The 14,944-nt window shown below is 41.4% G+C and overlaps 1 protein-coding gene across 5 annotated transcripts in view; it reads left to right on the top strand.

The window, feature by feature from the left end:
• The window catches only part of FNDC3B (fibronectin type III domain containing 3B), a 336,841-nt gene that overhangs the window by 279,546 nt on the left and 42,351 nt on the right, over positions 1-14,944 (top strand). For all 5 annotated transcript variants that reach the window (XM_032407203.1, XM_032407205.1, XM_032407207.1 and 2 more), the window contains 8 exons: positions 1,123-1,209; positions 2,612-2,750; positions 4,932-5,003; positions 7,133-7,251; positions 9,559-9,664; positions 10,805-10,980; positions 13,254-13,367; positions 13,699-13,848. In XM_032407203.1, coding sequence (XP_032263094.1) covers positions 1,123-1,209; positions 2,612-2,750; positions 4,932-5,003; positions 7,133-7,251; positions 9,559-9,664; positions 10,805-10,980; positions 13,254-13,367; positions 13,699-13,848 — 963 coding nt within the window. The remainder of the gene's footprint in view (positions 1-1,122; positions 1,210-2,611; positions 2,751-4,931; positions 5,004-7,132; positions 7,252-9,558; positions 9,665-10,804; positions 10,981-13,253; positions 13,368-13,698; positions 13,849-14,944) is intronic.

The following is a 14,944-nucleotide window of genomic DNA, read 5'->3' as shown; positions in this document are numbered from 1 at the left end:
GTGTAAAACAGCACTCTGCAGTAGAACTTTCCACGATGATGGAAATGATCGGTAGTTTGTGCTAGCCAGTGAAGGTAGCACCAAGTCACACGTGACGATTGAGCACTTGAAATATGGCTGTGGGCGCAAGGAACTCAGTTTTTAATTGCATTTAGTTTAAATTTAAAGGGCCCCACGTGGCTGCCTTATTTAACCGGCACGGCCCTAGAGGAACACCTCACTAGATCCACCGCTTTGTCCTTTCACCCCGCGTGATTTTCTTTGTCGTTGCCCTTAACACCACACGACATGCTTCATATTTATATATAGGTTTTATTTTTTTAATCACTGTCTCCACCTGGCATGGAAATTTCTGGTGGGCAAGGCTTTGTCTGTTCTTGGGCCATGCTGAGCCCATAGAACGCGGAAGGAAGCCTGAGGCCTAGAAGGTGCTCGTGTAATCGTTGATGGATGGATGGATGGAGCAATGCGTGATTGAAAATACTAATGAATGAATTCTGTACATTCAGCTTTTAGGGGGATACTTAATCCTCTTAAAGGATCATGCCTTTCCCATCCAGACTGTCCTTTCTTCCTTGGCCAGAAGAGGACACTGTGTGGTCAGAAACCTCAGCCACAGTTCATTACCTAGCACATTGCAGCTACACAGTGAAGACCTCAAAAGAAGAGGCTTTTCTCAGAAAAACATTAAATACATTCTTTTACAGTACATACCGCTTTGTCGCATAGCACTACTTGGTGGTTTAATCCTTTGTTTAAAATGCTTATTGAGTCACCAGGAGAAGTTTGCTCTGTGAGGAAAGCATATGGTGGTGTCTATTCCAGAGCAGGTTTGCATTCTCTCAAGGGGAGAGCATTGTTCTCATTCACATTAGTATTAGCCTCACAATAAAGTTCAGCAGACCCAGGAGAAACTACAATGCGATAAAGTTAAATTATTACTTAGAGCTAGAGCACCATCCACAACACCGTGGACTCTGATACGCTTTTTTGTCATCCCTGCCAGACCTCTGGCCACTGGTGGTGATAGAAAGAGGCAATAGAAAAATCCTAAACACAAAGGTATTTAATAATGCCCAGATTTTATGATACTGATGTTTCTTTCTGGCTTTGCCTTTGCAGGATAACCTTTTCCACCCAAAATACACTGGAGAGGACTTAACCTGTACTGTGAAAAATCTCAAAAGAAGCACACAGTATAAATTCAGGGTGAGTCAGTCATTTCGGTACCTGAACTGCTTAAAAAAGCAGCCGTTTCATGTTTTACCCATTTACCATTTCACATGGACTCCATAGGTTAAAAGATTTTTAAGGTTCACCGCACTTTACATTTTTAAAGTAACACTTCTTAAAAGGCACACCGTACTTTAATTTTAAAACCCGGTTTTGAGAGAGGAAACTGTTGTCCTGTGCTGGAACAACTCGCATTACGGTGTGGCCGGGAGCCCTCAGCCGGGAGCACCCAAACCGAATGCTCAGTGCACCTGTCTTCCCCCGCGCTTCACACCTTGCCCTTCCATGTTTCTGCTTCTGATTCGATTTCCCTTTCACTCTGCCTCTGCCTTTGCTCTTCTGCCCGTTTCTTTCCTCAGCTGTTTTTATTTTTCTCTTCCATTACCCACTCCCTCACTACTTAGGCATTGCTTCGGTCACGACCCACCACCCTTCATGTCACCATAGGACTCTGCGCTGTAAGGAAAAACGGAGCTTCGCAGCCGTTAAAGAGGAAAAGCCAGGCGGTGGGCGGCATTCTCTGCGGCAGCGCTGTTGATGTGTGCACAGCGCTGTGCGCTCTGCTAGGACTGCGTCCGTTTTGGAGAGAGAAGCTCGTCTTCTGAGTCTTCCCTTCCTTCTCTTATTTGGGGGACAAATGGTGTTTGACACGCTTAGTAGTCATTCAGTAAATAGCTGTCAGATTATCAAGTGAAGTGTGTGACTGTTGGAGGAAAATGATAGTTTCTGATTTTTCACAAATGCTTGTTGTTTGGAGCCGGCTCTGAGAACATAGGGATGCTGCTAGCATTTCTCCACAAGGTGGCATTGCCCTCCTCTTAAATAAATAAGGGTATTTTTTACCTGTTTTCCCCTCCCCATATTTTCCTTCTGCAAAACAGTAAGAACCAGGAGGTAACATACTGGTTGTGTTTTATGCCTTCTTGAAAGGGTAAAAATGTCTTTCACTAAAACCCACCTATATTGTTTTATTTTTAATTGTTCATAGCTAACTATATGGAAAATAAGTACCTCATGAAGGAAACGCTTGTAAATCAGTTGTTTGAGATTGAGAGAGAGAAAATGTATGTGTGTGTCTGTCTGTGTGAGTTTACAGATGCCTTGATCTTGCCATGTTCAAAAGTTCCCATTTCGAGGCTCCTGGGGGGCTCAGCCGGTTAAGCATCTGCCTTCGGCTCAGGTCATGATCTCAGGGTCCTGGGATCAGTCCCTCACTGGGCTCCCTGCTCAGCACGAGTCGGCTCTCCCTCTCCCTCTCTCTCTGCGTTCTCTCTTGCGTGCTCTTTCAAATCAATAAAATCTTTTTTTTTTCAAATGTTCCCATTTCTTTAATACCTGATATCTAAAGCGTGTTAATATTTTTTCGGTTGTATTATAGCTGACTGCTTCTAATGTGGAAGGGAAGAGTTGTCCGAGTGAAGTTCTGGTGTGTACGACAAGCCCTGACCGGCCTGGGCCTCCCACAAGACCCCTCATTAAGGGACCAGTTACATCTCACGGCTTTAGTGTCAAATGGGGTATGTTTTGCTACTGGTGCTGTTGCTTATTTTTGACAGATTTTTAAAAACTGATTAACTTCAGTAGTGACAAACCAAAATAAGAAATAAAAGGTATTATTTGTGGGAGTTTTACAGATTTGGAATATATGAATGAGAAACATTCAGAGAATTCCACCAACTAGTAAAATGGACAATTTTAAGAGCATTTTACTTCATGATTTGTCCTGTATTTTTCCTCCTGTACTTTTTAATATATTATTGATTTGAATGTAGTAATCTCTGAATATATATTCATTCTTCAGTAGCTTGCCCTTACCAAATGGTAGTGATATTTAAGGTAAAAAATTGATTTATAAAATTAATGCTGAAAATAAATTTCAGACTTTAGGTATGTCATCATAAGTAAATTTTGATGTACAGAATGTTCAAGTTAAGAAGAACTAGGAAAACTTTAGTTTTTGTTGTTGTATGTAACCAGAAGTCTTGAACTTCAGTAATTTTTCAAATTGAAGTTATTATGTGGTGTTTGGGAGGTATGGAGTGGAAGGATATTGTGGCTCACCTCTGCAGCATGGATTATTTCAAAGAAATGAAGGCCATTAGAGGGGCACCTGGGTAGCACAGTTGTTGGTTAAGCCTCCCACTCTTGGTTTCGGCTCAGGTCGTAATCTCAGGGTCATGAGATTGAGCCCGGCATTGGGCCCTGTGCTCAGCACGGAGTCCGCTTGAGTTTTTCTCTCCCCCTCCTTCTGCCCCTCCCCCATGTACACTTGGGCGCCCGTTCTCTCTTTCTCTCAAATAAATAAAACTTAAAAGAATGCCATTAGAATGTTGATAAACATTTGCAATTATATGTAAAACTATTATGATGTATATAATTATCACTAATGTGTCATAACAGCTACCTGAAAGGCAAAAAATAAAAGGAGAAATTTAAAATAAGATTTTACCTGGCAGCCAAGTAATATAAAGGGAACTTAAAATATTAAACCTTTGGGGCTGTTCCCACTGGCTCAGTGGGAAGAGCATACGACTCCTGATCTTGGGGTCATGAGTTCGAGCCCCAGGTGGGGTGTAGCGATTACTTAAATATTTAAAAAAAAAAAAAAATTATTATTAAACTGTTGTTGGAGGATCAACCATCAAGACATAAAACTATCAAGTTACCTAATAATTTTGAGGCAGAATTATTAGGATATCTGTTTCCTTGGTAGATGGATATGATTAAGAGAAACTAAAAATCTAGGTGTGCTTTTTGCAGATTGTAAAGCTTTTTTCTCAGAAAATCCTAGAAAATCCCGTAAATACTAAATGTTTACTTTTATTAGCTATATGTTATAATATTTAACTTCATTACTATTGTTTTAAATATCTTCTTACTGAAATGTGTATACATTAATGGAAATACCAAGTGAAAGAAGGGAAGAAAAGTTCCTAAATCTATATCCAAAATACAGAAGTGGCAGACTGACAGTAGAGGTAAATTCTGCATAGTCTTGCAAAATTACAATGCAAGGTATTTTTCTGCTCAGAAAAGAAAACTCTTGCAGGCACAGAGTTAGCAGTGGAGTAAATACCCAAAGTCCACACCCCTTCCTCAAACCACCTCTTTGGTGCACGTTCTTAGTGATCCACAGCTTGGCTGCATATCAGGTTCACTTGGGATATACAGTATGCTTAGTGGCAAACTATGATGGAACAGATTATTACATTCTGATGTTTTATTTATCTTGTCAGTAAATTTTGCACTTTTCTTTCCTTCCCTCTCCATCTCAAAAGAATCTGGTCACTGGTAACCTAAGTGAAGTACAAAATAAAATAATAATAAAAGAAATATATATTTCATCTTATATAAAAATTACTAAATATTGAAGAACAGGCTTCAGAATTCTCAAAGTAGATTTATTTTAACTTAACTCTTAGAAAAATCAATTCATATTTTGAATTTTGCTCATGTTTCACTAAATAACACTTTGAAATTTCTAGCTCTAGAACTTTGAATAATCTGAGCACATTCTGGGTTTCTTGATGTTTTTGTTTCTTTTGCTTTTCAAGAATAATACCGTAATGATTTTACCTTTTACTTAAATCCAGAATTAAGGCAGTTATGATGTTACATGACTTTCTGTGTTCTAATGATACTTGCCTATAAAAGTCGATGCCCTTTCATAACTAATAAGGCATTTGCTTACTTTCCAGATCCTCCAAAGGACAGTGGTGGTTCAGAAATACTCAAGTACTTGCTGGAGATTACTGATGGAAATTCTGAAGGTGAAGTTTTGGGAAATCATTTTACTCAAATCCAGGAGCAACCCCTATTATCTAATATGATAAACATCTGTGTAGCCATAGTGGGGCATAGTGAGCAGCCATTAATTCTCATGATAGTGCTATTACAACAGATAAACCTTACTCACACATTTATAGTTTTCTCTTTTACACGCAGCATCAGGGATCAGAGTATGGTTAAAAGGTACATTTTTATCATGTTTTTAAATTTTCCACATCATTGCTTTAAAGCAGTGGTCCTAATTAATAGAATAATTACATTTTTGTCCCCTTTCTTGGCACCTTTTTTCTGGAAATTCTTACAAGCAGAAGACTGTCAGAAGCAATCAGCAGGAAGGATAAGGTGGAGACAGCAAATGAGTGCGATAATCTACAAATTCCCATGTACAGAGATAGCAAACAAAACATAGTATCGTGAGTTAGTGACAGTATCACACTTTTATGTCAAGTTTAGCAAATGTCTTTCCGTCTTTGTGACATCTGAGTCAGATTATTCATCACCTGTCACACTATGTGGATTAGAGTAGTACAGTGTTAGAGACCGAATTCCTTAAATAGTGCCTTTTAAAAAATTCTTAGATCTTTTTTTCTAATAAAATTAATAAGGCTTTAGTAGAAAAAAGTATAGTCATCAGAACTTTAAAAATGACATATCTTACCACTCTGATAATCCCTTTAACCACTCATTTTAAAAAAAAAAAAGTGATTTAAGGCATATGGCAAAGAAAAGAAAGAGCGTTAACAGTGACTTCTACAGACAGGCAGCGCCGGTGTGTGCTTGTCTTTTACTCTGTACCTCAGTAGCCACCTGGAGTACTTTGGTTTTCATGTCAGTCAGCTTCTCTTTTAAACTAAAAACATGAGAATGTTTTGAGATGGGCACAGCTGTGCTGATGGACATAAAATTATATTCTGGCCTAAAAATTTGATTTAGTTTTTTACATTAGAAAACCTCCCTAGGAGGGAAGTCAGGTGTATGCGGTGGCTCCTTGTGAAAACCTAAGTATGTTTTGAATTTCTGTGGCTCTCTTGACCACTGATACCGAATCAAAAGTAGATGCCATTCTCTACTTAAAGTGAACAGTTCTGCCAGCACATAAAGTGGGTGCTTAATTGAACCTTTTCTGTCGTTCCCATTCCCATTTGCCCCTTCACGGGTTTTTAACCAGCAGTGTGAGAATAATGCTTTCTAATACCCCCACCCTTGGCCCTGGTGCTGTGACTTCATGGGAAATCCATCCTACCAAGGAGCCAGGGGAAGGTTACTTGAAGGTTACTTGAGTAAAATATCATGGGATAGGGTAAAACTATTTTCCCTAAAACAACCTCATGGAGAAAAGCCTTCTGTGAAATAGTCACCTGGCAGCAGAGCCACTGGGGAGAGCGACAGAGAGGAGGGAGAACATCCAGCCACTGGGATTTGTGAGGGCGCGTGCCCTCACCAGGCACCAGATCCCTCGGGCGGCCCCACTTGCTTTCTTTAACCCCCAGAAGTGGTCAGATAACTAGGTCACACTGAGTGCTTCATCTTTAATTTGTCACCCTCGCAGCCATGTCTGTCTTTTAAATGAGGTCCATGAAGACAGCAGGCTTTGCCCCCAAAGGACACCATCTGTAACAGGAGGATTTCACTTACCGTGACCTCCCAGCAGATGAGAGCAGGAGAGACTCTTCGGCGTGTCCCAGACTGCCCAGCAGTCTTCCCCATAGCCGGCTGGCCCCCAAGGCCTCCCCCCCCCACCACGACCGGTTCACAGCTTGCTTGACATTTTGCCCTCTGTTGCCGCTTGTTGCCCACCCCTTCCCCCTGCCCACTGCAGATTTTGTGTTGTTTCCAGCATCCAAACCTCATAGTCAGCAAATGGAATAATGGTGGTATTAAGTAGTCTAGCCTCGCAGTACTAAGTATTAAAAATGACTCCGTTGGATTTTAAATACTTAGCTTTGTGAAGGAAATGGAAAGAGGGCCCTTGGCTATTTAAAAAAAAAAAAGACGACTAGGAGATGCTGGTTCTCGTGGTAACCACTTGGAGCTTTTTGTCAGCAGTAGTGGTCGATACTGTGACATTTTTACAGAAGGCATAAACTCATACCTGAGTCTTGTCTTACAGCGAGTCAGTGGGAAGTGGCGTACAGTGGATCGGCTACGGAATACACTTTCACCCACTTGAAACCAGGCACTTTGTACAAACTCCGAGCATGCTGCATCAGTACTGGTGGACACAGTCAGGTTGGTTTTGTTTTGGTACGAAAGTAAACTTCCCAGGTCAAGTTCAGACAACCGATCCATACTGTCAGAATAAAATTACTATTTTAAAATGTATTGTGGTAATGCGACCCGCCACGGTATCACATCAGGAAATGAAAACTCGAGTTTTTTAAATTGTGCTTTAGAGGACAAAAAAGGTAGGCCCCGATGATTCTCAGCTGAATCGTGGTGTTGTCAGGTACATTTTTGTCACTTAGTTATTTCTTAGAAGACTTTGGCATGATCACATGTGACAGCTGAAAATTGAGTGTAGCCTGACATTCACATTAGCTAACTGAGAGGAACCTCCGTTATTGCAATGATAGAAAAGCAGAGAATTTAAAGTCAAAAAGATATGACCTCGTGTACAGCTCTGCTGTTACTACATCTGGCAATTTTGTGAAATGAGATACACCTTCCCCAAGGTACTTTACTGCCATCTGCTGGAAAATTATTACAAAAACTGTATAAATTTATGATGACAGAGCTAAATAAACACCTTTGCAGTTGTGCAGTGCTCAACTTACACAACTGTGGACAGCAGCGTATTCCTTATTGTCTGCTCTTTATTTGACCTTAGACCAGCCAGGCAACATGTCAGGAGCCTTGGTTTCAACCACACCATGTTCTCATAACGCTCAAAATAACCTCATAAATACACAGGGAGTACCCTAGAAATCAGTTAGTTGTGTAAATGGCTTTAACTTATATTCAGAAAGTGCGTGAAAGGCAAGGTAGTAAAAAGCCATTTTCATTGTAGGGATATTTAACACTATGGTTTGAAACCATCCTGAGAGAGAGACAGAGATGGTGGCTTAGGGCCCTGTGCTGGGTTTATTTTTCACAAGAACACCTGCCATTAGGGCGCCTAGCTTTGCAGTCAGCATACCTCCAGTGTTGTTGTTTGTTTTCTTTCTCCCCCACAAGGATAGCGGTACTGTGATGTCTAGACTACCCGTTTACGGGGGAGAGAGACTGTGTGAAAAGGGGGTCCAGTTAGACCACTCTCCAGGGCCAGAGCTCTCTGGAGTGCTTCCCCGGGGTGGGATACACCCACATCAAAGCCGCTGATTGTCAGCCAGGCACCTCCCGTGTGTGAGGCGCGGTACAGAGGCCGTGCTGCTGGAATGTATGGAGTCCATCTCCTCTGCAGCACTTCCTCTCAGGAAGAGCAATGAGTTTGGTTGAGCTGCATGCCCGACACCCCCCACCCCCCTCTGCCCTGTTTTCTCCTGTCTCAGAAAGACCATCAACTTCCACATCACCAGCCTTACACAACCAGATCCTACAGAAAGAAGGCCTACTTATTTTAGCATTAACAGAACCTGCTGGTTAATGTCAGACTCAGTTGATTAATAATGAATTTATTTGCTTTTCTACTCTGTATGTGGATGGTTAGCCATTTATGGCACCATTTAAAAATTTCATCCAGCTGTTGTTTTGTGTTCTCTTCTGTCCTCGTGAAGGATCTCTCTGATTTTGGTTTAAGGGAAAGTAATTGTGTGCTTAGAATAGACAACCCATGTCTATGACTCGGACTTCAGAAATCATTTTTACCAGCGCCATATACAGTATATGGTCACACTTCACATACACGCACGCATACACACGAGAGAAGGTCTTGTTGCACAAAAATTATGTGTACACAAGTAGGGCATGGCGTCAAAAATCTGAGCTCAGGCTTCAGCAAAGTCAAAGAGTAGGATAAAGCAAAACTCGAACCACAGCGCAGGAAAAGATGGGATGAAGTGTAAGAGAACACAACCAGCCTACCCATGTTGATACTCTCCACTTGGAGCTCCTCTAACCTTTGTTTCTCCACCACCCACTCATCCTGGACACTTACCTCCAAGAATTTAGTTTCCCCCACCTTCTATCTTCCCCCCCTTGCCCTCCTCTTCATTATGGTGATCCACCACCTTGTCTGAGTTTCGTGAGTTTTTTTTTTTTTTTTAAGTTTTCTATGTGCTTTACCCAAAACCCAAAATCCAGTTTTGCAAATATGTACCTCTTCTTCAGTGGAGGGGAGGGAGAAGGTTGGGAATTCTTGCCCTCATTGTACTTCAATAATGTCGTGAGTTATTTCCTAATTTTTTCAAGTCTTATATATTAATTTACTTCTTCAATTGGACTAAAGATTTTTTGAGGAAAAAAATTATGTGTACACATTCAACATGTAACCCCCTTTTGGTAGCATGTTCAGTTAGAGGGTAGAATTTGCCTGGTATGTAGAGGTCTAGTGAATTCACAATAACTAAGAGATGGTTCTCACCGGTGTTTCTCCTGCAGTGTTCCGAAAGTCTCCCTGCTCGCACACTAAGCATTGCACCAGGTCAGTGTCAACCACCGAGGGTCTTGGGTCGACCAAAGCACAAAGAAGTCCACTTAGAGTGGGGTGAGTAAACAAATCTTCACATTGACAACGACAACTGGGACGATTGGAGATTGAATCTAGGATTTAACGCTTTGTTACTAAGTCAGCAGTCTTCTAAAAACCATAGTGTTTTTGTTGTTTTTTTTTTTTTTTTTAAAGATTTTATTTATTTATTTGAGACAGAGAGAATGAGAGAGAGAGAGAGAGCACATGAGAGGGGTGAGGGTCATAGGGAGAAGCAGGCTCCCTGCCGAGCAGGGAGCCCGATGCGGGACTCGATCCAGGGACTCCAGGATCATGACCTGAGCCGAAGGCAGTCGCTTAACCAACTGAGCCACCCAGGCGCCCAAAACCATAGTGTTTTTGGTTGAAAATGTCCATTTTCTGTTGAACGTGTGCTGGCTGGGGTTCGTGTTCTCCTGTGCTCTGTCGCTCTTCCTCCCGTGCCTTCTGGTGCCACACATGCTGGGTGGGCATCCTCTGTCCTTCAGGGGGCACTTTCCTAGAAGATCTTGCAGAGCAGCCAGTCTTTTTCAGGAATTTTTCCAACTTCATTCATAAAAGCAAAGTTGTGCTCAATTTAGAGATGAAAGCAAGAGGTGGTTTGTAAGGTAACGTCTAATTCTTGCGTCTGGCGGGCCCTGGCGTTTTGTGGTATTGATTCAAGCTGTATGAGCATTTCCTGTTGTGTCAGCAGTTTACAGCATGTAAAATTGCAAATATAAACCTGCAGAACTCTGACTGCTTTTTCCCACCACTTAAGTCTACAACATAATAAAATAGTGTACCAACTCTCGGTCATTTATCTTGATATAACGGGACCTTTGGTTTTAAGTCCAAGAGATTTTCTTCTTCTGTAGCTTCCTTTCCATAGAGTGTAAAGACATTTGCCTAATGGTTTTATTGTTTTCAAATTATTTTATTAGTATAATTAAATGTACTTAAGTGTACTTGCTTTGGAAAGTACAGATAATATCATTCAGAAACTCCTCCGTATCTCTTCTCTTTTGTGGGGGAGAGGAGGGCTCCTCTGTAAGAGAGATACTGAGGACCGGTCACGTGACTACGTGACGTTTTGCAAACCTGGTGGGGAACCAGGTGTGATGTGGTCAACTGGAAGCACAAAAATGTTCTAAGATGAAAAGCATTCTCCATTCCCAGACGTTCCTGCCTCAGAAAGTGGCTGCGACCAGGTCTCGGAGTACAGCGTGGAGATGACAGAACCTGAGGATGTAGCTTCCGAGGTGTACCACGGGCCAGAGCTCGAGTGCACCGTTGGCAACCTACTCCCTGGAACCATGTATCGTTTCCGGGTGAGGGCTCTGAATGACGGAGGGGTGAGTACAAGCTTGTACGCCATAATCAAAATACAAGGTTCTAACTTCTGCATCCACCCTCCTGAAATTCCTCTGCAGTACCTATCCAGCCTTGACAACCATTAAAGTAGTGTATGTAAAATCTCTTTTCTGAAGTGATACATTGTTGTGATTTCCTGTTGACCCAGCATTGGAAATTTTGTCTTCATATCATTCTATTTTTGAAGATTTTATTTATTTATTTGAGAGAGCACAAGCAAGGAGAGGGGGAGGAATAGAGGAAGAGAGAGAAGCAGACTCCCCACGGAGCAGGGAGCCCGATGTGGGGCTCAATCCCAGGACCCTGGGACCATGATCCGAGCCGAAGGCAGACGCTTAACAGACTGAGCCACCCAGGTGCCCCCTCATATCATTCTATTAAGAAAGAGTTCAAGGTTAATAAGAACATCACCCTTTAGATGCTCTTGGTTGTTTTAAAAATAATTTCGTTACTCGCTCGTTGACTGTATGAATCAGTTATGGGAAATTAGGACTACATAAGAAGTCCTTTACCATATTGTCTAAATGACCCAGCAGTATCTTAGGTCAGTTTTCAGAACTAGAGTGGGGTAGAGGGCAGGGAGGCCAGCTTCTTTTTTTGCTTTGTTTCCAGTGAAGACTGGAGAGCTCTTCTTGGCCCCGCCTTCTGCTGTTCCTCTGGGAGGTGTCGAGGTGGCCTGTCAGAGACTGAAAGTCTATGTCTGTACTACACCCATATTTTAAATTGCAGAGTGATGTGGGTTGGGGGGAGATTCACGATAAGAACAAGGTAACCAGATACGGTCTGCTTTCTGGTGCAGACTGCTGCTACAGAACCCCCGTGCATACTCATGATTTGTACAGTTGAGTTCCGTACAAATAAATAGATGGAATTAATTGATGGAATTTTTAAAAATGAGAAAGCACAACCAACAGCAGCACGAAGTTGTTGGTGACTTTTTCTCATTCTCGGTAGTCCTACGAGAGCGTGGCAGAGGGGAACATGTCGGTCAACGGTGAAAACATTTGTCCTAAAATAGGATCGCAAGCCTTTAGCAGGAGCCTGATTCCTTCTAATTCCCAATTAGGAAGGAATTTCAGACACAGCACAACTATTGAAATTAAAAAAAAAAAAAAAAAAAAAAAACAGCATAAAACTAAACAAAAATGTTTTGATGAGAAGATAAGAAAGCTTGTGCACCTGAACTTCTATAATTAAAAAAAAGCATGGAAGGGGATGACCACAGATACTGCAGAAACTGTCGTACTGTTGTTTTTGCTCATTTTCCCGTCTGCTGTTCAGGGCATCTCCGCCATAACAAAGATAAATGTGCAGCTCTGTGCCTCTGAGTTTTACTTTCTGTCTCCTTTCAGTAATTTATCATCTAAAAAAATTGTCATCAGCCTCGGTTTATTCCTGTTCTATTGAAAGTTAACCACAAATCTGACTGTAGTCAGCTTCTGAGGTCTGTTCCAAAGAGCCTCTCTCCCATCCACCCCCCGCCCAGTGTATTTGCAAGTTGTCTTGGAAAATTTGAGTGGTTTTTTGGTGGTTGGTTTTTTTTTATCTTTTTTTCCCATTTTGGAAAAGCATAGTCATATGTTTCATTAGCCTGGAAATTATTGTATTCTTTGCCCAAACTATTTGTGGTATCACAAATTCCCCTATTAAATTGGGTCATTATGGTTCTCTCGAAATAATGGTGGTTGGCTCTGAGTAGTGTGATCACCGAAGGCCGTATAAAGAAAAGAGGAGTGCAGTATAAACCTTCAAATAGTTGAAATGGTGGGGTCATGCTGAGAACATGTTAACAGGAGCATTCATTTTCAAAATGGAAAATACCAATAACTAGAAGAAATACTCAGAATTTGATAACTACCAATTTCAAGTAGATTTTTGTGTGTTGAAAATTAAACTGCAGTGTACATCTGACTTCGTTTTCTTTGATGTCCTGTGGGAAATGTTAGAATGCTCTGTTGTGTCAAAAATCAGCGTGCTTTTATTTCTGATATCACAATAAAGGAAAAATGTTTGGTAAACCAACTTTGTGATCCTTTGGAATAAAATGACATACTTTATTATTAATAGACATTTACCACTCAGGCAATGTATGTAGGAAAAAAACCTTATACACATTCAATTGGGAGTGAAAACCACTAGGTAATATTTTTTAATCAGCTGGACTGATGCTGGTGTTAACCTAGCCCTCATATATGCACACATACACATGTGTGCACAACATACATGCAGGCCTGTGTGTGTTCTTCCCTTTCAGTATGGCCCCTATTCTGATGTCTCAGAAATTACCACTGCTGCTGGGCCTCCTGGACAGTGCAAAGCACCTTGTATTTCTTTTACACCTGATGGATGTGTCCTAGTGAGTTGGGAGGTAAGTCAGATGAGTGTTCTGCCTCGACTTCTGTTTCTTCTACTTTGTCTGCCCCCAAATGCAAGTTGTGAGGAAACTACAAAGCTAAAATTCACATGTAAGTGATTTTTACACATGAATTTCCCTTGGCACTTGCTTATATCATTCAGAGTTATGGACATTTTCTAACTTGTCACAATTGAGAGGAAATCGAGTATCTCTTTCACCTCTTTCTTTGGTATTTGAAATAGGCAGGGGCATGTTGCTCTTTTTCCCCAGTTCAGTTAGTTGAACACAACATCATAGGATTTTCTTCTCAGTGAAATTAACCACGCGAATTTCTGCTTTCCAGAGTCCTGAGAGCTCTGGTGCCGACATCTCAGGGTACAGGTTGGAATGGGGAGAAGATGAAGAATCCTTAGAACTCATTTATCATGGGCCAGACACCGGCTTTGAGATCAGGGATCTGTTGCCCGCTGCACAGTATTGCTGTAGACTACAGGTACGTGGACACCACTCAGATGTTACTCATGGACACCGGTGTTCCGTGAGACCCTGGGGAACTTCCTCAAAGGCCTGTGATGGAGGCTGTCAAGAGGGATGATATGGAAAAAGTCCTTTTAAATACAAATAAATGTAATTGTTTGGGTATCTTATAATTAATTTCTGCTTCTCTAGGAGGTCCTGCAACATAAGAAGAAAAACCAATTCCGCATAACTCTGTTTCTCACCACCCTGCTGTCTTGCTTGTGAATTCACTGAATAAATGACTAAGTCCAAGGCAAAGGGGTCACAGCTCCTTGGGGAAGGTTCCTTCTGTCTGAATTCTCCCGACATGCACATTTCAGTGGGAGAGATGCTTAAAACTGGCAAAAGACAGAAGATGTATATGCTGGTGGTTAAATGGAGCCAGATACAAACATTAGAGTGATTTGCACTAGTCTGCATTAGATTATAGGATCTACCTCCCACTTCCCAGTGACCATTAACAAGGCTGGTTAGCTGTAAGCTTTGACTCGGGAGTCCAAATAGAATAACATCAAGAACAGTTGGTTCCTAGCCTAACCCCTCAAAGTGACAGCGGTCATGAGTTTACTTTTACTTTATGGACTCAGATAAGTTATTTTTACCCCCTCTGTAAAGCCTTATTGTACTAAGAAAACAGGGTTCTTTGTCCATTTCTTTGCATTTGCTTAGTAACATTTTTTGAGCACTACTTTGTGCCAGAATCAAAGGATGATCAGGATGATCAAGAGGTGAGATACAAAGATTAATCCGATGTGGTTCTTGACCTTGGAGAAGTCTGTCTTCACACATGTTTAGACTTAAATAGATTAAGAAGCAGAGATGCCAGATTTAGGTTTCCACCTGATTTAAGTGATGAATCAAATTGCTTATTACAAGTCCATCAACGTACCACTGTGTCTGACCTCTTTGGAAAAAATATTCCCTTCATAAATTAATTTTCCAGATCAACTGAGACTTCTCTGTTGAATTCTGAAGCCTGCTTCATCATAAACATTCTGATTAAACTCTCTTGTTATACACCGTCCTTCCTTCTTGAATGGAGCACCTGGGACATAACTGACTCTTTGTCA

This window comes from Phoca vitulina, unplaced genomic scaffold (genome assembly GCF_004348235.1).
Source record: "Phoca vitulina isolate PV1807 unplaced genomic scaffold, GSC_HSeal_1.0 scaffold8, whole genome shotgun sequence".
In the NCBI taxonomy this organism is placed as follows: Eukaryota; Metazoa; Chordata; class Mammalia; order Carnivora; family Phocidae; genus Phoca; species Phoca vitulina.
Note: the sequence above shows the minus strand (reverse complement) of the source record. Positions and strands in the feature narration are given on the sequence as shown.